At 32.5% G+C, this 26,237-nt stretch overlaps 2 protein-coding genes across 7 annotated transcripts in view; one reads left to right on the forward strand and one right to left on the reverse strand.

The window, feature by feature from the left end:
- Window positions 1–13,156: 13,156 nt before the first annotated feature.
- Window positions 13,157–19,538, reverse strand: LOC139519744 (peroxisomal membrane protein 11B-like). The gene is made up of 3 exons (XM_071311994.1): window positions 19,369–19,538; window positions 17,571–17,686; window positions 13,157–14,528 (listed from the first exon to the last, which is right to left on the reverse strand). Exons 1-3 carry the CDS (start codon window positions 19,443–19,445, stop codon window positions 13,966–13,968), a joined length of 756 nt encoding a protein of 251 aa, XP_071168095.1. The 5' UTR covers window positions 19,446–19,538; the 3' UTR covers window positions 13,157–13,965.
- A 58-nt stretch (window positions 19,539–19,596) lies between these two features.
- The window catches only part of LOC139519743 (WD repeat-containing protein 93-like), a 46,607-nt gene continuing 39,966 nt past the window's right edge, over window positions 19,597–26,237 (forward strand). For 4 of the 6 annotated variants that reach the window (XM_071311988.1, XM_071311991.1, XM_071311989.1 and 1 more), the window contains exons 1-3: window positions 19,608–20,012; window positions 23,210–23,411; window positions 23,887–23,954. In XM_071311988.1, coding sequence (XP_071168089.1) covers window positions 19,755–20,012; window positions 23,210–23,411; window positions 23,887–23,954 — 528 coding nt within the window. In that variant the 5' untranslated portion in view covers window positions 19,608–19,754. Of the gene's footprint in view, window positions 20,013–23,209; window positions 23,412–23,886; window positions 23,955–26,237 lie in introns of all 6 variants that reach the window. The other 2 variants (XM_071311990.1, XM_071311992.1) reach the window with 1 other exon arrangement.

Genomic DNA, 26,237 nt, shown 5'->3' on the forward strand with positions numbered 1-26,237 from the left:
ACAGGTAAGCAGGGATTTTTTTGGCGGTAACTAGAAAGCATGCAGGTAAAAAGGTGTGCTTGATTTTGAATTAGTCTGCATCTAGCATCAGTGTGATATGATGATGAATAATAATATAACATATGAAAAATACGTGTAAAGCATAGAAAAACATGAATTACATATATATGACCAATTTACTATTTTCTTTATAACGTCCATAGAGACGTTGGTCTTCAGAAGTGATTTTTTTTTGCACGGCGGGCTTTGGGAAGAATTGGCTTCCTTTTTTCAAGTCAGTCTGGTATTTTAAAAGCTCTTCATTCTTTTATTCTCTGGTTATCAGAGCTTTTTTTTAATAAATTTTAGGTTTCGAGCTTCACTTAAGACACACACACAGGAGACATAAAGTCCAGTGCTAAATATTTCACGCATTATTTGAATTAAGAATGAATACTGTAGATAGGTTATCGATTTTATCGGTTCTGTGTATTTTGGATCTAGTATCGTACCAAGAATGATGGATTGGACCTAATATTTTACGTTTATTAACGGGACTAACACTAGTTGGAGTTTTAATCTAACAAAAATTAAGAGCTCGTAAAGGCCGATTTTTTTTATATGACTTCAGTAAGAACTTCTTCAATCTCCATTTTTTTTATGTAATAGGGCCGTTTTAAATAAAAGTCGTTGAAATTTTAAAAACATGTTGCCTTCCGAAATACAAGGCACCTTGAAGGAGTGAAATGCTACAAATAGCTGAGCTTGACTGCTTACATTAACATCCAGCATAGCCGGAAGGACGCCTCAACACAATTTCTTAATTTGTTGACATATATTCTTCATTCTTTACATGAATTTCTAATTTTTTTTTAATTTGTGAAATGTAGGCTAGTTAATTTGTTTGAGTCGTAAATATAGCTCAACATGCAGACTTCTTATACGTTCAGGTAGTTCACATCCAATTTTTTATGGAAATATTCTTTATAAAGCACAAAGGTGTCAGTATTCACCTCAAAAACTAACAAAACCTTTGAATAGACTTATTTAGAAGGGATATAGTTACGATACTGTTGTCAGGTCATTAAAGATTGCATATTTTGGCGTTAATATTGATTCACTTATAGGGTCTTTGAATCGGGACTAAACACATTTATTCAAAAACCAGTTGTTGGCATGACACGGGTTATGTTCTTCTCATATATGTTATGATGGTATGATACTAAACCCCTAACGGGCAGGACTCCTGATTGATTTGTTTGAGTCACGTATGGTGAGATTGCGTCTGTATAATTGTCATCGATGCCAGTCAATTAGAAGTTCCGTTTCTAAAGAAAAACTACAAGTTAGAACACCCTCTTTTTTAGAAGTGACTGACTGACTCAATGCGGCTTGAAAGCTATACTATAAGATTATTGATTACGCTTTTCTTGTTTTCTCAAGAGGTTTGTCCACTCCAATCAATTTCATGCTAGACATCATGTGGCAAAATTTACAGATGTTTTACTATCAAGCTGCCCCCCCCCCCCCAAAAAAAAAATAGCCTTGCATGACGCCATAAGTACTCACTCCTCACCCTCCTGGATTTTCAGTAAAAAAATGAAATCCAGCCCCTCTATCCAGATGTTCAAAATGCATAACCAATGTCCTTCAGTTAACCCATTCAGGTCGTCACTCTTATTCCCGGGTCTTATTCTAACAACTTTTAGGGAAACAACTGTCCCAGATAAAAAAAAAAAAAAAAAAAAAAAAAAAAAGGATGAAGTTGAGCACTCGCATTTTATAACCGGCCACCCTAATCTTTACGTGCGGCTGTCCCAAGTCAAGATCCTATCTTAATCTTTGATATTAACCTGTTCTTGTCCTGAATATACATATTAAAATTTGTACGTAATAAATGTATTTACACTTTTGGTATTTAGATGAATTTTGTCTCCAAATGACCTGAGATAGAGGGAGGATAGGAGGGGGTTTTGATCCCGAAATCCCGGACTTAAAAAAAACGAAATCCCGAGGTCCCAAATTTAAATTTATAAAGCAAATCCCGACATCCCGAAATCCGAAAAAAAAAGGATTCCCGGATCCCGAAAGGGTCAATCCCGAAATCCCGAGCTTAAAAACACCCGATCCCGGAGTCCCGATAAAGGTCCTATCCCCCCTCTGAGATAGCCATCCATCATCATCATCTGACATCATCCCTTGTGGAAAAAAAAAGAAACGACGCGGTCTCAACTTATTACGATAGGCTATTATAGTAACAACCACTGTTAACAACAATGGGTTAATTTTAAGTCAGACTCACTCAAGGTCATACTATTAGAACCTGGCAGAAAAACATACCCTTTTCAGCTTGCGGCATGCACTTATCCGCTCGACATCATATGTTTCAGGTAAGACTTCTCTCCTTCCGACTGTCTCTGTCGCTGTACGGTCAGTGCCACTAAAGTTTCCGTCGGCAAGTCGCTTGAAATCATTTACCTTTTACGTGTGTTTCAGTGTTTGGCATGTGAGTTTTTTTTTTAGTTAAACAAGGGAGATAACTCGCACATAGGGGCGGATTTAGTATAGGTCACGTGATTTAGCTGATGAATAAAGTACCCGCAATTTTGCCGTATGTGAAGTCATTGCTGTTCATATTAGTTGTATTTCTTTTTCGTAAATTGAATTGTTTTGCTATAATAATAGTTTCTTATTTTTCATGTTGGGTCCCATAGGCGGATCCAGGGGATGCCTGGGCCACCCGGCCTTTTGTGGGAAAAAATTTGGTTGATTATATAATAGGGAATCACTGAATCATGACCCCCTCCCTAAATGAAAAGTTTTTGATCCGCCACTGGACCGTACTTTTATCATCTGACTAGTATACGGTATTGTTTTTTTTCTCATTGTTGAAGTCCGTACAGTTTCCTTTACTTGCTTTTTGTAAAAAAAAAAAAAAAAAAAAAAAAATGCCTACCCACTGTCTCAACCTCGGGTTTGGGCAAACCACAATATTTTTAAGTGTGGCCTAACGGGTCTTTGTTCTGTGTATTTTGGATCTATGTATCCGGGATCTAATTCATTTTGCCCGTTAATATTATTATAGGGAACTAGCTATTACATATTTCACCATATTTATAAGCTCACTACTGTCTATATACTAGTAAAGAAGTCCGTTTAATGTTCACATGTTTAATCAATTTTTATATTTATACATTTTCAGCAAAATATTATACAATCAAGTAAGAAAAAAAAGAAAATAAATAAATAAAGTTTGCCACATCTCTGGAGTAGCAACTCTCAAATACTTTTTTATTTAACAAATAATATCTGTATATAAAAAAGAAGATGTGGTATGATTGCCAATGAGACAACTATCCACAAAAGACCAAAATGACACAGACATTTTATTATTTATAATATTACTGTTGATGTAAATGTCTTTTGGTTTTACGAGTCTTTGTTTACTCCTTGGTTTTGATGGTTATTGTCATTGAACCAATCCATATTGAATTTTATGTTTAAATTTGTATAATTTGTGCTTGTATTGGAGTTTTTTTCTGCTCCTTTGGGGCGCTCATTCTAAATAAAATTATTTGTATTTGTATCTGTGTTTGTATTTGTACAGCTACTGTTTGAATATACATTTTAAAGCGTGACTAGGTTATTCATCACTTGGTAGAGCCGTAACTATAGCCTCTTTTAATAGTGAGGCCAAATATTTGGCGATGGGTCTTTGGGCCGCTCAAGGCCCCCAGAAGCTCTGAGAAAAATAACGCAAAATCGTGCATTCTGAGCGTTCCACAGACTCTTTCTTACATTGAAACGCAAATAATCTTTAGCTTTTTCATTGACAATATTCTGGTCTCAAAGTAAAAATATAGATTCATTGTAATTTAAGACTTTTAAGTTTTAGGGGCAACATTAAAAGACCTATATATTTAGGATAAAATAAAAATCGTACTTCTCATAATCATTAATACCGGGTCTGTCTGTCTGCTCTTGTCTTGTATTGTGCTGACTTTGGTGATTTTTTTTATGACTAGATTTAAATATAGTGACAGTGCAGTATTATACTTTCAGTACTAGTACTGCTTAAGTCGACACTAGGGACCATCTTGACCTTCTTTTACGGTATTAATGAATCTTTATTATTGAAGACCCTCCAGCAACTATCAAGAGGAAGAACAGGAATAAAAACTTTGACCAGTGATCATTTGTATTTTTTCTATGCATTGAATTTGTGTGCGATTAGGTCCTGTGCACATTTACTCCATATTCCTTTATTAGCTCACCTGGCCCAAAAGAGCCAAGTGAGCTTTTCTCATCACTTGGCGTCCGTCGTCCGTCGTCGTTAACTTTTACAAAAATCTTGTCCTCTGAAACTACTGGGCCAAATTTAATTAAACTTGGCCACAATCATTATTGGGGTATCCAGTTTAAAAAATGTGTCCGGCCAACCAACCAAGATGGCCGCCATGGCTAAAAATAGAACATAGGGGTAAAATGAAGTTTTTGGCTTATTTATAACTCAAAAACCAAGGCATTTAAAAGCAAATCTGACATGGGGGTAAAATTGTTTATCAGGTCAAGATCTATCTGCCCTGAAATTTTCAGATGACTCGGACAACCCGTTGTTAGGTTGCTGCCCCTGAATTGGTAACTTTAAGGAAATTTTGCCTTTTTTGTTATTATCTTGAATATTATTATTATAATTAGAGATAAACTGTAAACAGCAATAATGTTCAAGCAAAGGGTTCAAAGTCAATAGACCTTGACTGAGGGGGCAAGGCCAAATACTCTCCATGGAAATGAGATATGCCAATGCTTATACATCTGCATACCAATTATCATCAACCTACGACTTGTGGTTTCCCATAAACTGACCTAATCACAAACTATTACATTGAAACTAAGCAAAAGTTTCAAAGTCAATAGACCATAACTTAGGGGGCGGGGTCAAATAATCTCCATGGTAATGAGATGTGCCAATACTTACACAACTGCATACCAAATATCTTTGACTTACCACTAGTGGTTCACCATAAACTAGACCTTATCACAAACTAAAACATTGTTGACGCCGCCGCCACTGCCGAAAACAGCATACCAATGTCTCGCTTTTTGACTCCGTCAAGCGAGACAAAAACTGTTAAGGTAGACAAGGTACAAGGTAGACACATACTAAATATAGTTATCCTATTACTCATAATATGAAAGGAATAAACATTACAAAAATCTTTACTTTTTTTCAAGTAATCACTGAACCATGAAAATGATGTCAAGGACAAAGAACATATGACGGACAGAAACTTCATAACATAAGGCACCTATATACAAAGTATGAAGCATCCAGGTTTTCCACCTTCTAAAATTTATAGCTTATTTTTTTCAAGTTAGTCAATGCTTCCGCAGGATCACTATCCTTATGCTATGTCAAACGTTCTGTGACAAAAGATGCAGGTTCAACAATAACTCTATGTTTCATATAAAGTATAAACTATAAATATCAGGTCAATTTGTCAATCTATTTTGGAAAAACTGATGAAAACTTTCAAATCCAGATAATTTTAGAAATTGTAAGGTTTTATAACTCTTTAACAACATTAAACCAGATGCTCCGCAGGGCGCAGCTTTATACGACCGCAGAGGTCGAACCCTGAACAGTTGGGGCAAGTATTAAGGACACAACATTTATTTACTGAAAAAGTATTACATCAGGGTTTTCGATATTACAAACTAGTCAAAACATTTACTAAATTTTATCATCGGTATAAGGACATCATTCGTAAATATAGCTCAACATGCAGACTTCTTATACGTTCAGGTATTTCACATCCAATTTTTTATGGAAATATTCTTTATAAAGCACAAAGGTGTCAGTATTCACCTCAAAAACTAACAAAACCTTTGAATAGACTTATTTAGAAGGGATATAGTTACGATACTGTTGTCAGGTCATTAAAGATTGCATATTTTGGCGTTAATATTGATTCACTTATAGGGTCTTTGAATCGGGACTAAACACATTTATTCAAAAACCAGTTGTTGGCATGACACGGGTTATGTTCTTCTCATATATGTTATGATGGTATGATACTAAACCCCTAACGGGCAGGACTCCTGATTGTGCCTGATGTTCATATGATGAAATCATAATCTTTCAGTCAGTTTAATTGAAGTCTGGAGCTGGCATGTCAGTTAACTGCTAGTAGTCTGTTGGTATTTATGTATTATTGTCATTTTCTTTATTTTCTTTGGTTACATCTTCTGACACCAGACTCGGACTTCTCTTGAACTGAATTTTAATGTGCGTATATTTATGCGTTTACTTTTCTACATTGGCTAGAGGTATAGGGGGAGGGTTGAGATCTCACAAACATGTTTAACCCCGCCGCATTTTTGCGCCTGTCCCAAGTTAGGAGCCTTTGGCCTTTGTTAGTCTTGTATTATTTTATTTTTAGTTTCTTGTGTACAATTTGGAAATTAGTATGGCGTTCATTATCACTGGACTAGTATATATTTGTTTAGGGGCCAGCTGAAGGACGCCTCCGGGTGCGGGAATTTCTCGCTACATTGAAGATCATTGAAGACCTGTTGGTGACCTTCTGCTGTTGGTTTTTTTTCTATGGTCGGGTTGTTGTCTCTTTGGCACATTCCCCATTTCCATTCTCAATTTTATTTAAGCTTGATACAGGTCCAGGGCCGTAACTAGGGTACGAATTCAGGGGAGGCAGGGGTTTGAGGGCCCCCGAATGAGGCCCCTAAAAGAGGGGTTGGGGCTGTGCAGATTTTTTCCTCTCATTTAAATGGCTAAAAACATGGAAAACAACACATTTAATAAGTTATTGCGTCCGAAGCGCTTTTCTGGATTTACCTTCATCAGGACCCTTTTTCATTCGATTTCCTTACTTTAATAAACATCAGTATTGGTTGAACCTGGAAGCAATTTTATGCAAAAACAAGCTGAGATTACTGTTCGAGGTGAGCCAATGTTCCGTCTTGAAGGCCGTACTTTGACCTTTAATTATTAACATTAAATACATTGTGACCGTGGATGTTCTTCTCAATAAAATCTGACCCGTTTTGCTTCGATTTCCTTTCTTTAAGAAACATCAGTATTGCTGGATCCTGGAAGCAATTTTTATGCAAACCATTCTTATTTGTATTTAAAAATCTTTTTGTTAGAAATCAAACTGGTAAGTTAAAAAAACATATAAAGCAAGATCATAGAACGCAAGATATATATTTTTCTTATCGAGGACCTTGAATTTCAATATTTTAGAAAGCTGAACAAACATGTATATAACTACAACCAGGGAATTTCTATACTAAGTATATAAAGTATATACAACGAATGGGAGTGTTTAACTACTAAGGCATTGACCATATTCCCGTAAGATCGGGAAACGTTAAAAAAATGATCCAACTGCTGATTCAGCTGGTGACGAATTTCCAATATTATTAAAGATTCACAATACAAAGGGAACTTCCTATGCTTCATTGAGTCCCTTAATAAATGCGAACAGATATGTTTTATTCTAAATTATCGAGAAGCAAAGTTTAATATGTGTTCTCGTACGAATACTGAATAACAGATGGACGGCCAAACGAACAAAAAAAAAAACCCAAACAAATACTGAAACGTTGCACTATCGAACAAAAATCGAAAGTGACATATATCACGTATCATGATAACACTGTTAAAACTGTAAACTTGTGTTGTTTATACTATAAATTCAAATTCTTCATGGACATATTGTCAATATTTTATTACTTCAAAAAAAAAATTGGTGTAGAAAATTTAGGGGAGGCAGTTTGCCTCCCCTGCCTCATAGGTAGTTACGGCCCTGAGGTTTGAATTTGGATTGTGATTAAATAGTTGACATAGCATAGGTTTCTGACACAGAATGAATGTGGTCTAAGAACTTAAACTTAAAACATTTTAAATTGGACATTTACATATTATGGTCCAATATCCAAAATCTAAATACATGGTAGATTCAGCATATCATAGAAACCCAAGAATTCAATTTTTGATGAAATCAAATTATGTTCAATTTTAGACCCTTTAGGCCTCAATGTGGACCAATTCGATAACCGGGCCCAAATATTAAAAATTTAAATACATGGTTAGATTCAGCATATTGAAGAACCCCATATATTCAATTTTTGTTGAAATCAAACAAAGTTTAATTTTTGACCCTTTTGACCTTAATGTAGACCAATTTGAAAACGGGACAATACTGTGCAATTGAATATTTCTTGCTATTGCGCAAAACTGTGCAATTGAAAATTTCTTGCTATTGCGCAATATTGTGCAATTAGACATTTTTTGCTATTGCCCAATACTGTGCAATTGAAGATTTCATGCTATTGCACAATACTGTGCAATTCAAGATTTCTTGCTATTGCACAATACTGTGCAATTGAAAATTTCTTGCTATTGCACAATACTGTGCAATTGAAGATTTCTTGCTATTGCGGAATACTGTGCAATCGAAAATTTCTTGCTATTGCACAATACTAAATATAATAATTTTGTACCCCGATTTAGACCAACTAGAAAACTTGGGCCCATAATCAAAAATCTATAAGTACATGTATAGATTCAGCATATCAAAGAACCACAGGCACTTGTCTCTATTTTTTCCTATATACCTTATTATAACACATGCATAAGAAGAACAGATAGTAGTATTTTCCTTCAAGTTTTAATTTTTAAACGTTACGGTTTATATGTAAAAGACGTACGTTAAAGGGGAAATAACCAAATTATTACTATAACTATGACAATCCCAAACCGCATACAAAACCATTTTTTTGGCAACAAAAGTAGTTTAACAAAATAAGCAGTGTTATAATAAGGTATACAGGAAATTTTTTTCTGAGACAAGTGCCTGTGCAAAGAACCCCAAGAATTCAATTTTTGTTAAAATCAAGCTAAGTTTAATTTTGGACCCTTTGGACCTTAATGTAGACCAATTTAAAAACAGGACCATAAATTAAGAATCTGAATACACGGTTTAGATTTGGTATATCAAAGAACCCCAATACATTTTTGTAATTCATTTTTAGCTCACCTGGCCCGAAGGGCCAAGTGAGCTTTTCCCATCACTTTGCGTCTGTCGTCGTTAACTTTTACAAAAATCTTCTCCTTTAAAACTACTGAGCCAAATTTAACCAAACTTTGCCACAATCATCATTTAGGTATCAAGTTTAATAAATGTGTCCGGTGACGCGGCCAACCAACCAAGATGGCCACCATGTCTAAAAATAGAACATAGGAGTAAAATGCAGTTTTTGGCTTATAACTCAGAAACCAAAGCATTTAGAGCAAATCTGACATGGGGTAAAATTGTTAATCAGGTCAAGATCTATATGCCCTGAATGATGAATCGGACAACCCATTGTTGGGTTGCTGCCCCTGAATTGGTAATTTTAAGGAAATTTTGCTGTTTTTGGTTATTATCTTGAATACTATTATAGATAGAGATAAACTGTGAACAGCAATAATGTTCAGCAAAGTAAGATTTACAAATAAGTCAACATGACCGAAATGGTCAATTGACCCCCTAAGGAGTTATTGTCCTTTATAGCCAATTTTTAACAATTTTTATAAAATTTGTAAATTTTTCATTTTCCACTGAAACTACTGGGCCAAGTTCATTATAGATAAAGATAATTGTAAGCAGCAAGACTGTTTAGTAAAGTAAGATGTACAAACACATCACCATCACCAAAACACAATTTTGTCATGAATCCATCTGCTTCCTTTGTTTAATATGCACATAGACCAAGGTGAGCGACATAGGCTCTTTAGAATTTAATTTTGGACTCTTTTGGCCCATAATTTGTTGGGACCAAAACTCCCAAAATCAATCCAAACCTTCCTTTTGTGGTCAAAAACTTTGTGTTAAAATTTCATAGATTTCTATTAACTTACACTAAAGTTACTGTGCAAAAACCAAGAAAAATGCTTATTTTGGCCCCTTTTTGGCCCCTAATTTCTAAACTGTTGAGACCAAAACACCCCAAATTAATCCCAACCTTCCTTTTATGGTCATAAACCTTGTGTTTAAATTTTATAGATTTCTATTTACTTTTACTAAAGTAAGAGTGCGAAAACCAAATGTCTTCGGACGACGCCAACGTGATACCAATTTACGACCATAATATTTTCAATTTTTGCGGTCGTATAAAAATGTCTTGCCTGTTTCACTGACCACTGATTTTATGTTAACGGTAAAGGTTTCATTACACGTATCTCAAAAACTTATCAGTCTTTGAGATCCATGACAATGGGTCATAGTCAGATAAGTCCTGTCAAACAAACATGTACACCTCACAATTATTCCATACAACAATCATGCATGAACTTATTGTTTATGGTAATTGAAAAAGACAAAAATCCAAAAACTTAACATTGACCAATGAACTATGAAAATGAGGTTAATGTCAGATGATACCCAACAGACAGACATGTACACCTTTCATATATTCCATTCATCAAATATGACTGACCTATTGATATAGGTATATGAAAAGCAGACAATAAACAAAAATATCATAACATTGACATTGAACAAGTAAAAAGAGGTCAAGGTAAGACAGACAGTTACACTAATTTACAACCATTTCATATACCAAATATAATTGACCTATTGCTTCTATATTACATGTAATTGAAAAAACAGACCAAAACACAAAAGCTTAACATTAACCAAATGCAACGAAATGACCAAAATTATTTCTGTTAAAAAATAAAATTTGTCCTAAATCCCAATTCCACGTTTAGGACAAACACTTTCAGTTTAAGACAAAACTGACAAATATGACTGTGCCCAGACCCTTGTCAATGAACCATGAAAACGTGGCTGGAGTCAGATGAAACCTGCCATACTGGCATGTACCCCTACTTCTTATAGTATCTGAATTACATACCCAATCATGTAACTTTAACCTTGATCATTGATCCATGAAATGAAGTCTTGGTCAGGTGAGTTCTGTCTCACACAGAAATGAAGACATTGCAATGAATCGAAATATAAAATTACTAATAATAAAGAGAAATTGGCATGACAAAGGAAACCATAAGGTTTTTTCAAGCAGTCGCTGAACCATAAGAATAAGGTCAAAGACAATAGAAATATGACCGGCGGAAACCTTATAACATATGGTATCTGCATACAATGTATTCTACCTTCAGATATATAAAGCTTTGTACCAATAGTTTACAGTGTTGCCTGATAGAAATCCATATGTCTGGCAACAAAACGACAAAAAGCAAGACAAAAATCACTGAGTTTAAACAAAAGGTTGTCTATCTGAAAATAATCTCTATGATGTATAATTGCTAATCATATCTGTATAAATTTGATAATTAAAAATGTTTCAGTAAAATGTCTAGAAAAATCTTAGTGTGACCTACTTTCTTGTTGTCTAACAAGTTGGCTGACCAATGAATGTATGATGTGCAAACAAGAAAGCCTTGGTGATGGTGCGCACTAAAGAAAGTACCACATTAACCATGGAAACGTGAAAAAAATGTGGAACTATTGGAATTTTCTTAATTTTATTATTAATATGCTGCCATTCGTATAAAATTAAAAACATTCATATAAATTAAAATAATTATGGATAAGCATGAATGTGGCATAGATACATCATCATAAATCTGAATAAATATATTGAACTCAATTTAATAAATGAAAACAAATAATGGTATAGAATGTTTTCAGAGGTGATATATAACTCCAATTAATTTTCTTTTTTCAACCATGAAGGTTTTATTACTACAACAATTTTAACAGCATGCTTAACTTACAACAAAGATTTCAAATTATTTGTGGCCTGACTAAGCATAGTCAATAGTAATAGAAACATAAGTGTCACAAAAAAAATCCACTCAGTGCTGAAATCTTTTGATAAGCAATTAAGCATTTTTTTATTTATCAAAAGGAACTAATACTACTGAGGCCACTTTTTTGCCTTGGGCATACTTGAGGGTGTGTATTCTGTAATTCTAAAGGCCATTTTCTCTATCGTTCATGATTTATACTTATTGGACATTGTATGTTCTCTTCTCTTATATTAGGAACCAATTATTTTTATTCTTTATATTTTTGGTCCATTTTCTCCTTTCTTTATATTTTTTGCCCATAATTCTGTATTTTTAATATTTTTTGCCCATTATTCTCTAATCTGTAGACCACAATCCACAATGACATATATATGTACATCATGTAAAGATCTCATACTGTGGATTTATCCTATTTTTTGGATACCAATTTTGTTGAATTGAGGAAAACTTGTGTTTTCATGGATATTTGATTTCATGGACTTTCCAAAGTCTGTATTAAAGCCTTTAAAAAATGTGTACTTCATGAAAATAGGTATCCCAGAAAAAATAATACATCCATTATACATCATCCAAATGGCTGGTAACTTCATGGATACTGTTTTTAAAGACAGACTCAATTAAAAGGAAGGCTATACTTGGAAATAAACTCATCATAGATACCAGGACTAAATTTTATATATACGCCAGACGCGCGTTTCCGTCCAGAAAAGACTCATCAGTGACGCTCGAATTCCAAAAAGTTAAAAAGGCAAAATAAAGGAAACCATTTGTAGTTATAGATTAACCTCTTATGATATATATTGATTTGATGCAAAACAGAAATATATGACAAAAAAATCTGAGTAATAAAAAGTATATTGCGTGAAAGTGATTTTGTTATCTTATGATTATAAAGCTTAATTAGCTGATGAATGACATGCTTACATATATATATAGCACATGGATATTATGAATCTTGTATTGAACAATTTTGTAAAATATACAAAGCACATTGCATGATCAGGTGAAATAATACATTTGTACTGCAAATCACAAAAAATATCAAAATGGGAAAATGTATTTTTAACACTGTTTTTGACAAGCTTGCAAAAAACATGGTACTATTCTAACTGAATCTTCAAATCAAATTAATATTTCACATTGTAACATTAAAGAAAATTGTTAACAAATTGTGTTAAATATAATTACAAATATGAGATAAAAAAATCTGAAAAAGTGATTTTAAGGAAAGTTAAAACCTGAGGACAGAGAATGTTCAAATACTGTAATACCTAGCAGTTGTATATCTTTTAATTTCAACAAAAACAAAGGAGCAAGAAATGTCAAATGTAGTGGATTTCATTGGACACCATACATTGTATCATCACAATAACAAAATTATAAAAAAATAATCAGATAGTCTCATCTTTTTAACTAAGAATAGTACCCTGCAATTCAAAACAGATCCTCACTGGGAAGTTACATATCTAGTACAAAAAGATTCCCAACGAAATTCTATCAACATGTAAAATTTTACAATAGTCATCACATTAACATTTATGATTTTTAAAAGCAAACATGCTCATTTGTAAGATGGACACCTTTTCATAATTTGAGGAACTATACAATATTGTAATTTTCTAAAGTTTCTGCACCAGAATTGAAATGGGTGTTTTTCATTCTGTTGGGTATCTTTTATTAGGTTGTATTATGAAGAAGAATTTTCATCACAATTTCCACTCAATGAAAAAGTACTTGATTAATAATATTATTAATTATTATATTGATTGTCATTCATACTATGAGAATAAGAAAAAAAATACATCGCAACATTAGTTACTACATATACATGAACTGTCTAAACAATTTTTATACAAAAACATGTACATAAATCATATAAATCTTGATATACCTTGATTTCTTGACTATCATATAAGACAAATAATGTCTGGTTTTGGTAATCTTGGTATCTTTGTTATCCCATATTTACCTATTTTGTAATCATAAGATGACTTTGTGGTAATTTAAGGTTGAAAATATGATCATTAATCATAGTAATGAACAATAAACTTCAATTATTCAATCATTAACAAATAAAATTGACATTTGAAACATTTATATCACAGAAAACTTGAATAATAATATATCAACAATCCTTTAGATCTTTATGGCACCAATTTCAGTATGGGGCTCCAAACTGTGGCAATACCAATAGCTGATGATAGTAACCCTAAGGAGCCTTGAATACCACCTGAAACTTTAATTTTACCTAGAGAATTTAATGGAAGCACCAAATCTGACATATTTTTTACAAAGTCTAAAACAACAGGCTGGTTTTCATAGCAGCACTTCTTCAAAATCTGAACTCTTCCCATTGGTTTTCGAGATGTGACACTATGCTCAATTCCACCATTTACATACTGGCCTCTCCGCTGACGGTTTTCTTGAGCCTTGGCCTCATTCGAAATAATGGACAAAATGTCGTAAGAATTTCTGAGTAAGTTCAAGATTAAGCTAAATAACCAACACTGTGACGAATATCTGGACCACTTTTCTTTATCAGCTTTGATGATTCCTAAGTTGTGAGCAAATATGATGTGATCAAATATGAGGAACACTGATTGTGCAAGCTTTGACATTGTAATTGTTAATTTCAGCACAGGATCTGATAAATGGATTGTCTTTAAAGCTGCCAGAATGAAGTCTAAACTCTTCCCAAATCTCAGCACTGAAATGATATATATCTAATTAAACATTGATCATACATATCTACATGTACATGTATACTTGAAATTATTTTTAAAATAAACTATATCTACATGTATACTTGAAATTATTTTTAAAATAAACTATATCTACATGTATACTTGAAATTATTTTTAAAATAAACGGTAGAAATATGATCATCCAACATGTCCAAGTGAACTGTAAAGGTATTGAATCAGACAAAGTTTCATTTCTGTATCTTTAAAATTGTGTCTGACATTGTTCTCTATTCTTTATACTTTTTCAGTTATCACCCTATTACCCTCTAGATCTATTCACCAATGTCAGACTTTTTTCTCTACTTTGTCAACCCCAACAAAATCATCATTGTGCAACAAAAAAAAGTCATGTCAACACATGTACACAGAACTTCCTAGCTACAAACATGGCACTCGTTTCAATTTTAAAAAATATCTCAAATTGTCAATATGGTCAAGAGGAAACAAATAAATTAGTCTCAAACCACAAAAAATTTCAACCCATTTCAAACACAGCAACTATTGTTGTTTTTTCCATACATGTAATACAAAACAAATACAAAACAATCCACATGTCAGTTGTAAAAATATGGAACCAAAACTCAAAATAGCACATTATAAACATACATGTACAATGTAGTTTTCTCAATTGCCTTTCAGAGCCTTTTATAGCTAGTGATACAGCATGGGTTTTTCTTGTTGTTGGAGGCTGTTTTCAGAGCCTTTTATAGCCAGTGATACAGCGTGGGTTTTTCTTGTTGTTGGAGGCTGTTTTCAGAGCCTTTTATAGCCAGTGATATTGCATGGGTTTTTCTTGTTGTTGGAGGCTGTTTTCAGAGCCTTTTATAGCTAGTGATACAGCATGGGTTTTTCTTGTTGTTGGAGGCTGTTTTCATAGCCTTTTATAGCCAGTGATACAGCATGGGTTTTTCTTGTTGTTGAAGGTTGTATGGTTATCTGTCATTGCTCAGATCCAACTTTATTTGAACTAAGGAGAAATAGTTGTCTTATTGTCAATCATACCAGAATTTTTATCATTTTTATAGGAAAATTGGAAACACACACATGTTGGTTTCAGTGAGGTTTTTTTCAATATGCACATGTAGATGTAGCAAAAGAGAGTATGAAACTTTGTCATTGTGTCCTTTTTAAAATTTTGCTTACAATTGACAAATGTTTTAGCACACATATATACAGGGTTCAACATGATTCTTTTTTGTCTTTTAATTACAAATGAAATGCTTTTATTGTGTATGGGTTTGTTGAGTGTACTTCTACAATGTTACCATGGTTACGTATAGTTAGTTTTCTGGTTGTCATTTGTTGCTTAAATAGTTTAATTAATTCTATGATTGTTTTGTACAGTACAGTATAGTTTAACATCTATGTCATTTGGTCTCTGGTGCATAGCCGTCTTATTAGCAATCATACCACATCTTCTTATTTTGATATTCTATAATGCCTAGGACTGTTTCAGTGGATTAAAATATGGCTGATTTAAATATGTATTAAAACCAGATGCTCGGCAAGGTGCAGCTTTATACGACCTCAGAGTTCAAACCCTGAACAGTTGGGGCAAGTATGGACACAACATTTAAGCTTGATACAGCTCTGAATTTGGATTGTGATTAAATAGTTGACACCACATAGGTTTCTGACACAGAATGAATGTGGTCTAAAATAAGAACTTAAACTTAAAAACTTAAAATTTTTAAATTGGACATTTACCTATTATAGTATCCAAAATCTAAATACATGGTTAGATTCAGCTGCATATCAAAGAACCCCAAGAATTCAATTTTTGAATAAATCAAATAAAGTTCAATTTTGGATCCTTTAGACCTCAATGTGGACCAATTTGATAACCGGGCCCAAATATCAAAAATCTAAATACATTTGTACATGGTTAGATTCAGCATATATCAAATAACCCCATATATTCAATTTTTGTTGAAATCAAACAAGTTTAATTTTGGACCCCTGATTTGGACCAACTTGAAAACTAGGCCTATAATCAAAAATCTAAATACATGTTTAGATTCAGCATATCAAAGAATCTCAAGGATTCAATTTTTGTTGATATCAAACAAAGTTTAATTTTGGACCACGATTTGGATCAACTTGAAAACTGGCCCCATAAGCAAAAATCTTAATACATGTTTAGATTCAGCATATCAAAGAACCCCAACTTGGCCAAGAATTCAATTTTTGTAAAAATCAAACTAAGTTAAATTTTGGACCCTTTGGACCTTAATGTAGACCAATTTGAAAACGGGACCAAAAATAAAGAATCTACATACACAGTTAGATTCGGCATATCAAAGAACCCAAATTATTCAATTTTTGATGAAATCAAACAAAGTTTAATTTTGACCCTTTGGGCCCCTAATTCCTAAACCATTAGGACCAAAACTTCCAAAATCAATCCCAACCTTCCTTTTATGGTCATAAACCTTGTGTTTAAATTTCATAGATCTATATTAACTTATACATGTACTAAAGTTATGGTGCGAAAACCAAGGAAAATGCTTATTTGGGCCCCTTTTTGGCCCCTATTTCCTAAACTGTTATGACCAAAACTCCCAAAATCAATCCGATCCTTCCTTTTGTGTTCATAAACCTTGTGTTTAAATTTCATAGATTTCTATTCACTTATATTAAAGTAATTGTGCGAAAACCAAGAAAAATGCTTATTTAGGCCCTTTTTGGCCCCTTATTCCTAAACTGTTGAGACCAAAACTCCCAAAATCATTCCCAACCTTCTTTTTGTGGTCATAAATCTTGTGTTTAAATTTCATAGTTTTTTATTTACTTACACTAAAGTTATAGTGCGAAAACCAATGTGTCTTCATACGACAACGACGATGCCAACGTCATACCAATATACGACCGCAAAATTTATAAAGTTGTCATAATAGACATGATAGAAGTTATAACAAATTTAATTATTCATACAATTTCAACTTGTTGTTTTGTATTTTTTTTCGTCGTTCATCAAATATTTAACATGTGCATTGTAATCTTACATTTCCTGGTCATACTCATAGATGTTTCTAATTTTTTCAGCTTTTCCAAGAAATCCAGTTTTCCCTGGTCTGTTTGTAAGTACCAGGATATTAATTTACTTCCATACTGTAATAACCTGAAGAATTAAAAGTCAATAAATATACATGTATTAATGATACTGTAGTACTTTGGTAAATGTCTTGACTGCCAAATCACAATAATGACACAGACATGACATTTTTTTTTGGAACCAATTAGGGTGCCTATTTAACAATCATAATATAATATCTGATCATATTTAAGTGATTGATACAATATCATTAAAACAAGCTGAAAGATGTTTTAGTGTTAAAGATACCATGGATGATTGAAGTCAGGTTTTGGTACAGCTGTTTATTGGAGAAGAATCTTTGATTTGTGAAGTGGCATGCAGGAAATTAAAGTGTTTTACTTTTTTTGTCATATTAGTGTATAAATTTTTCACAGGTAGCCATTCTACAAATGTTCTAGTTTATTACTCAAGTTCCACAAAAGTTCAGAAAAGACATGGCTCAAATGATTCTGCAATGCTGTTCAAGTATTATACAAATGTATTATAATTATTGGGGTATCAATCTGAACATTTTTGTAATGTAACAATCCCATGTCAAATTCTACATGTCCTATATCATTGTTATATACAATTTATATGTAAATATATATATTTTTTTATATACATGAATACATGGACCTTTTTAGTGAAATGAATAAATAGGATTAGATTATCTTATATAATAATATGGTTTAAACCTTTCATATATCAACCAAGTCGACTCTAAATCATGCTACATCCATGTAGTATCTATTTATTCATTTATACAGTAAACTGTAGATACACTTGTACATATCTATTATGAAATAATGAGTAATGAATATTTTCATATATTTAAAATAAAACCACACACATTGTAATGCTGTATGTTTCTACATAATGTAAACATCTATATTTATTTTCTTGTTGCTAATTTATTCTTCTTATCGATAGTTTAAACATATTTATTTAGAGTGGATTGGGAAACAAGTTTTGCAACTTATATTAATCCCTTTCCACTTTGCAGGTGCGAGTGCTGCCTTGTAGCAGGATAAGCCTACTCTTTTTCGAAATCTACAAGGGTGTCTTTAACGTGCAAGAGATATGGCTCTCTCTTAACACGGGTCAGCCATTTATCGTCCCCTTCCGACGGACTACATATGTATCATTGCTTCCTCAAGACCATACTCGCAGATGGTGTCAAGGGAGAGCCGAAAATTGAGTTCCTGAAATTTTCATCTCAAACATGAATCGAACCAGGAACCTTTATGTTAGTAGTCAGATGCACTAACCACTACACCACGGCTCTCTTATTTTTCTTGTAGCTTATAATTGAGATCCTCAGCAAAGAGACAACTATCAGACTTCCCTTCAGTGCAATTCTTTTTGGGAAAGTGTACAAAATTTGTACATTTTCATTGTTGTTACACTTTTAACTTTATTCATGTTATTGAAGACTGAACGTATGAAAAGAAAAACAAATAATCAAGCAAAAAAAAAGTAACAACAAATAATTGATATCATTACAATATCTCATGTCTACTCTGGAATAGTATACTTTTGGTAGATTTTGAACAAGGTCAAATGTCCCAGAAAATGATAGTGACTGCAGATCCAGTTTCTAATATTCTACTTATTGAACTTTTCATAAAAATGTTCCACAACGTCCTACATATTGAACTTTAAGTTAAAATTCACTTATTGCCTTATCCCACTTATGTTTTATCCATTGCCATTAAAAAGCTCACCTGAATAACTTGTCCCTTCCATTCGTCTGCGCTCCAAATTTCACAATCTGTGTAGCTAAATCTGAGTGTGAAGACATGGTTAATGAAATTCACAACTACATGTAAATTGAAAGTTGCAGCAGGTTCCCTATATATCCAGCAAAAAGGGTCAAAGGTAACAACATCGGTACTTCTTGAGAGTCATGAATGAATTCTAACTAAAAGTCCGTTGGATTTGATTCCGAATGATGTTTGTTTTTATTTCCGGTAATATGGCCGACTTGGAAACAGAATAATATCCCACAGATTACTCAAATATGCACTGATGATAATTTAACATTACATATGCACATTTAATAACTTTTTTGTTTAAAGTTGGGTCCCAGAACTACAGTTTGTTAAAAAAAATGCCTGTTTACATTAGAAAAAATGTTAATTTTACACCACCATCTTTGGACAGAATTCCACTGGAAGATGAAGACGATTACATTACTGATCCTGACCAACTGAAAGACCCACTTCCACAACCGTATCGTATGATTGATAAGGTTCTTGGACAGTTAGTGGAGGAAGTATGGGATATAGTTGAGTCCAGAGAGAATGAAAGACTCGAGGAGGGCAGAAAAGTTCGACCACCCCGACATGAAAATACAAAAAGTTTAGAGGTAGAAACTAGCATTGACAAGCTTTAGTTAATGCATCTTAAAACAAACAATAATTTGCAGTTGTTACTTGTGAAGTGCATGATATTATAAATGAAATAACGAAAATCATGCACCATAACAGTTATCATGGTTATTGCAGTAAAAGTCTCTTAAATCAATTATGTATATAAAGATACAGTGACACATGACTCAACCAAATCCAGAATAAACCTAAACCTGTATAAACCAAACATGTTCTTAAACACTGTCAGTTCAAATTGTATGCGCTGTGAGCCTGATTAAACCGATCATTGTCCAAAACCAAACAAAATCTCAAGTCCTGAAGAGGTTCGGTTTAAGTACATGTAGGTATCACTGTAGAAAAATTTCAACAAAAGTTCATAAAGCTATAACCTAGAAATATGCAGAATCCATCAAATGATATGTTTTAAAAATTTAGCTTGACATCCATTTTCACTGAAGGAGTAATCATTATTGTTTATGGGCCGGCTGAAGTCCGCCTTAGGGTGTAGAATTTTCTTGCTTTGTTGAAGGTGACCCATGGTGGCCTTTGGCTGTTTTTACTCTTTGATTGGGTTGTTGTCTCTTTGACTCATTCCCCATTTCTATTCTCTATTTTATTTAAGAACTTATTTGTAAGAAACTTACAGAACTGGCAACTTATTTATTGTGAAGCTTTTACCATGAGTACTGAAATTAAATATATATAATAATTTGTACTAAATGCTCAAAGATACAATGCAAACCTACAAAATGTACATGTAGAGGAATCTCAGGATATGCATGTATGAATGCTAGTCAATTCGTTCCAAGTCCGATTCGTTCCAAGCCAGTTCGTTCCAGATTTGGACAATTCGTACAAAGTCAATTCTCAATTCGTTCCAACTGATTTTGTTTATTATTAATCAGACTAAGCAATTTGTTCTAACTGATTTATATCATTATTAATCAGACTGAACAATTTGTTCCAACTTTTTTTTTATAATGTAGACTATATGTCCGTATATCACTGTATTTGTGTGAATCAACCTACAGTACACGTCAAAAATCGACAATTCCTTGTCAATTTTTTTTATATATATTTCATATAAAAGATCGTTTTTCAATAATAACTTTGAAGGGTTTTATGGTTCGATTTTAACAAAAAATTGTGTTGAAAAACGCAGATTTATGTGTACAATATTTGTTTATTTAGTCATAATTTATTTGGCCGGGTTGTCTTTGTTTTGGTTTTTTTTCCTTTTTCCGGTCAACTTGTATCATATTTCGGGATAATCTAAATGTCTTATGCAATGAAAAATAAGTTTAAGGTTTGTATCCTTTAGTATTTATGAACAAAACGATGACACCAAAACACACGAAGATTCCATGATGGAATATAAAAATAATATATGGAATTAGGAATCTTTTAGAACATCTATGTTTCAAACTTGTTTTTCATTGGTTTGAAAGACGTTGACCTATCAAAAATATGTATCATAATTCCACACCTCCAAGCCCATACTTTTGTTTTTTTAGTTTTTTTGAAGTTACTTTTTTTCCTGACATATAATACATATTATATGTCTCTGATATTGTTTAATATTGTTCTTGAATAAGTTGGAACGAACTGACCAGTTTTTGAAATTTGGAACGAATTGACCAAGCAACTTGGCACGAATTTGTTGGGACGAATCGGAGTTGGAATGAATCATCCAGATACCGCATGTATAACTATAGTGTCCTCTGGAATCTGTCTGGTCATTTTCTGTTTCTTTGTTTAATTTAAATTACAAATGTATTCTCATAACATCATTTATCCTTTAGTATACATAATTATTCATACATCATGTATGTTTTATTACTTTTAGAGTAATGCAATTTTTCATGAAATACATGTATGATGAAAATTAAAAAGAAATTTTTATCATAGTGTATAGAGTTTGTGAAAAAACCCTCAAAACCAATTACATTATAAATGCAAGACAAATTAAGTAATCTACAAATGTATACTATTGAACAAGAAGACCTCATTTTGTGTGTCGCTTCTCTTTCTTCTGCAATAAATTAATCATCATGCCTTTGTGTCCTATGGGCAGGATGCATAGTCACATTTGTCATCCATCCTCATGATTATTCAGTTATGGCATGGTTATTTTGGGAATAAAAGGTAAAAAAAGTAGTCCACATATTGTTTCTGTTTTCGGATTGACTTTTAGTCATCGACTTCCTTTCTTTCAACAGGTATGAATTGCCGTTCTATATCGGCGCACTCCTACATAGTAGGTTGGCTAATGCACTATTTACAAATATACACCCGCATCCACTACAAACTCATACAAACAAACAATTAGGAGCGTACCACTAATCCACCAATTCTGCACTATATTCAAATATACACCTGCATCCACTAAAAACTCATACAAACAAACAATTAGGAATGTGCCACTAATCCACCAATTCTGCACTATAAACAAATATACACCCGCATCCACTAAAAACTCATATTAACAAACAAAGGAACGTGCCACTAATCCACCAATTCATGTATATATATATATATTTATGTACATGTATGTAGGCAAGTTTACCGGCTTTTTAAATTTTAATAATTATTTGCATAACTATTCGGGGACAGGACAATTATTTTAATGTTATGATTATACTCCCAATAATACATGTATATAGAGATTATCTATGATATAGCATTGAACGCTGTGGAGAAGCAACTTGAAGTTGATAGTTAATAGCAAATACATTTTATTTATAATATGCATATGTTCATGAAACGTGAAAATCATGGAAATTAATAGAAAACAAAACAACTGACTTTTGAAAAAAGGGGGAGGGCTTAACATAATTGTAGGTGTCTCCAAGTACAATGTACCCATGACTTTTCAATGAAGGATCCAGAATTTTTCATAAATGGGGCCCATTGACTGCCTAAGAGGGGACCAAGCACAAGTCATGCTTCCATGATTCCCTAAAAAATCAACCATTTTCTTTTCAGAAAAGGTGTGGGGCGGGCCCCCTGAAAAACCCTCTGCTGTTTTGTTACCTTTTCTGAAATTCTCCAGAAAATATTTTACAAAAATTCATTGTACAACACTTTGCATACTTTCAGCCATAGTATATTTTAGGTCAACATACATTTGTACATGTACAATGTACATGACATTTACACATTATATCTATTTTTCCTTAATTTTTTTGTACAGTACCTACGTAAATGTGGATGTATGACAGATAGTGGAGATGGTCTTTACATGTTTATAGGTCATTCTAAAGGAATTATTGTGATAGATGCTAATACTCAGGAGAAAGTGACCCTATGGGAAGAAGACAGAGTAGATCTCCAGTATATCAGGGCACATATAATTGCACCCAATGTATATCTTCTTGTATCTATTGATGATATGGGTAAGCTATGATGACTTATATTAATATTTATAAATTAGAATAAATTTCAAATAAAGAAAGAATTAAATAAAATTAAGAATGGAAATGCTTGTTTGCTGGAAGACATGCAAATTCATTTTGACACATTATTCTGACTGTGAGCAAACCACTGTTTGCTCTTGCTCTTACCACTGCCATGTACATGAATATGGTTAGTCAAGAATGCGTTGAACCTTTTAAAATATTTTTTTCTGGTTTTCATCACTCAGAGTTATCTTTCCATTAACCAGGATAACCATTAAAAAATTAAAACATTAAGGATACTTTTGTAAGATATTGTTTAAGACATCCAGATAATTGCTTTCAATGAATTCAGTCTTTTAAAAACTAATATTTTAACATTCACATATTATTGTTATATATCATGTATCAACATATGGAATTGAGTATTCAATTTACTGGTTATTTAAAATATTTAGTTCTTTTTTTTTTTTAGGGTTTTCAAGACTACATGCATTCTCTGGTGATAAACTGTATCTGCTGAAACATTTGAATGAACACCAGGTAATATACATAATAGATTTTATCTTCTTTACAGATTTTCTAGCAAAAAACACTTTTCCAAATTAAAGAGCTCTTTGATTTTATATCATGGAAAGAACACAACTAATTTAAGTACAAAAATTCATAATACTCAGGAAAAATCTACAAAAGATCATTTTTAAAAAGTACATATGCATGCATAAAATGAATTTTTGTGCTTATTTAATCATATGCATTTCTGTTAGTAGTTTATGGTTATTGTAAATTTGTATATTTTAACTAAAATGTAAATATTCTTGTATTCACTTAGATAAATTCAGGTTTCAAATGTATATTAATTCCAGAATGATTGTATTGAAATATTAGATACATCATTTTTAGACCATTCTGATCTCGATACAAGTAATGGGCAAGAAATTTCATGTGTTATTTTTACAGATGCAATGCACAATGGGAGATAACCCCTACTTTTCAAACAAAATAGAAAGTCTCTAAAAAAGCTCTTAAAAGTGTACAAGACGATCTAACACACTCATTTGAAAGATTGTTTAGGGATATATATCTAGATGTTTTATAACATGTTTCTGTCACATAACAAGTCATAGCATTTTTTATACATGCAATCATGATCAACCATTGTACAATCAATATTCTACCTTTTGTTTGAGACAATCTAACAGATAGACACTCAGTTGCCATTGACATAAAGCATATTTTTGTGACTAAACTCAAGGGTACAAGATAAGTTGTAAAATACATTTGATATTTGTAACATTAATGCAGATGCCTTTAAGTACACGTCAATCAAGTAGAACCTCTCTGCAGGTAAGTGTATGATATGACTTTAGGTAGGTCAGGGGGAGTGTATATAAAACTGTCTGTGTATTACTATCAAGGTGTTTATTGATTGATCAGATAAAGGGATAATATTTAATTTTGTATTTAAATAACAAAGTTTTGCCCTTGTAATATAATATTCTATTGAAACCTTCCCTTGCAACAACAAAAATGCACATCAAATCCAGGAGGAAAGATTGATCAGTATAGCTTTTTATAGTAATATAAATTGAAGATGGGGAAAAATTACCCTTATATTTAATCAGTTGGTGCAGCTTTTTTTTCTATTACATATCTTGAAAGTTTAATATAAGGAAATAATCCTTATATATTAATTGTCTGTCTCCCCTTTTAATTTTCTTTTTCATGTGCTGACAATGTTTTATTCTGTTGTATTTTATTGTTTAATTTCCATAAAAGAAAAATCATTGCAATCATTGTATGAAATTTAAAATCAGCAACGGTCTATAATTGGTCAAATAAAGAATTTCTGTTTCTATTTCTATCTCTTTTTAGGAATGGTTTAATGTAATTAAAATTAAAATGTATATCTTTGTTTCAAAGATGGGGCGGGGGGGGGGGGGGGGGGATAAAGTTTTTTCAAGGGTCTTAGCTATTGAAGTGTTTGCTACGGTATATATTCTTTACATTTTTAAGTTAATAGATAAGAATAATGCTGTTGAAATAAAGCCTAAATATGAATTTTTGAATTTTTGTCACTGTAAGGATAAATCTTGTAAAATATATAGTAATATGACATATTTTGGAACATTAATGCAGATGCCTTTAAGTACACGTCAGTCTAGTAGACTGTCTTTGCAGGTAAGTGTATGATGTGACTGTAGGTACGTGAGGAGGAGTGTAGATAAAATGTATTACTGTCAACCTAGATGTATAATATCTACATGTATATAACTAGATTTATTTCACTTGACTGGGTGGAGTTTAAGAAGTTTGCTTATTAAAGACAAGTCCATCTATAGACAGGAGTTTTGAGATAAACTCGTCAATGAAGTGTCCAGTTATTCACCCCAAATTATACATTCAGTTCTTTTGAATGTGCGTTTAGCGACACTGATAGGGGATTAATAATCAATAATAATTATTACGGCAATTATCCTTATCACACACATCTTCACATAGACTGTCCTTATGCAAATTAAAAAATAAGCTCCGCCCTATCAGTTGAAATAACATTGGTAATATTTCCTAAATCAAAAGGAAGGAATATCTTGTATACTGTCTTGTATCTGGAAAAAGGAGGAATTTTATTATTTTAGAAACTGAAAAATATTATTCATTTTACAAAGGTTTCATCATCATATTTATATTTTGTTGTTAGGAAATATAATTTGAGTTATGTGTATTTATAGTTAGAGAAAAAAATATGGCAACAAAATCTTAGCAATAAAGACTTTGGTTTATATATTTTTTCGGGAGAGATCCGTTTGCGCCAAAAATGCGTCC

The sequence above is a fragment of the Mytilus edulis genome, chromosome 4 (genome assembly GCF_963676685.1).
Source record: "Mytilus edulis chromosome 4, xbMytEdul2.2, whole genome shotgun sequence".
Classification (NCBI taxonomy): domain Eukaryota; kingdom Metazoa; phylum Mollusca; class Bivalvia; order Mytilida; family Mytilidae; genus Mytilus; species Mytilus edulis.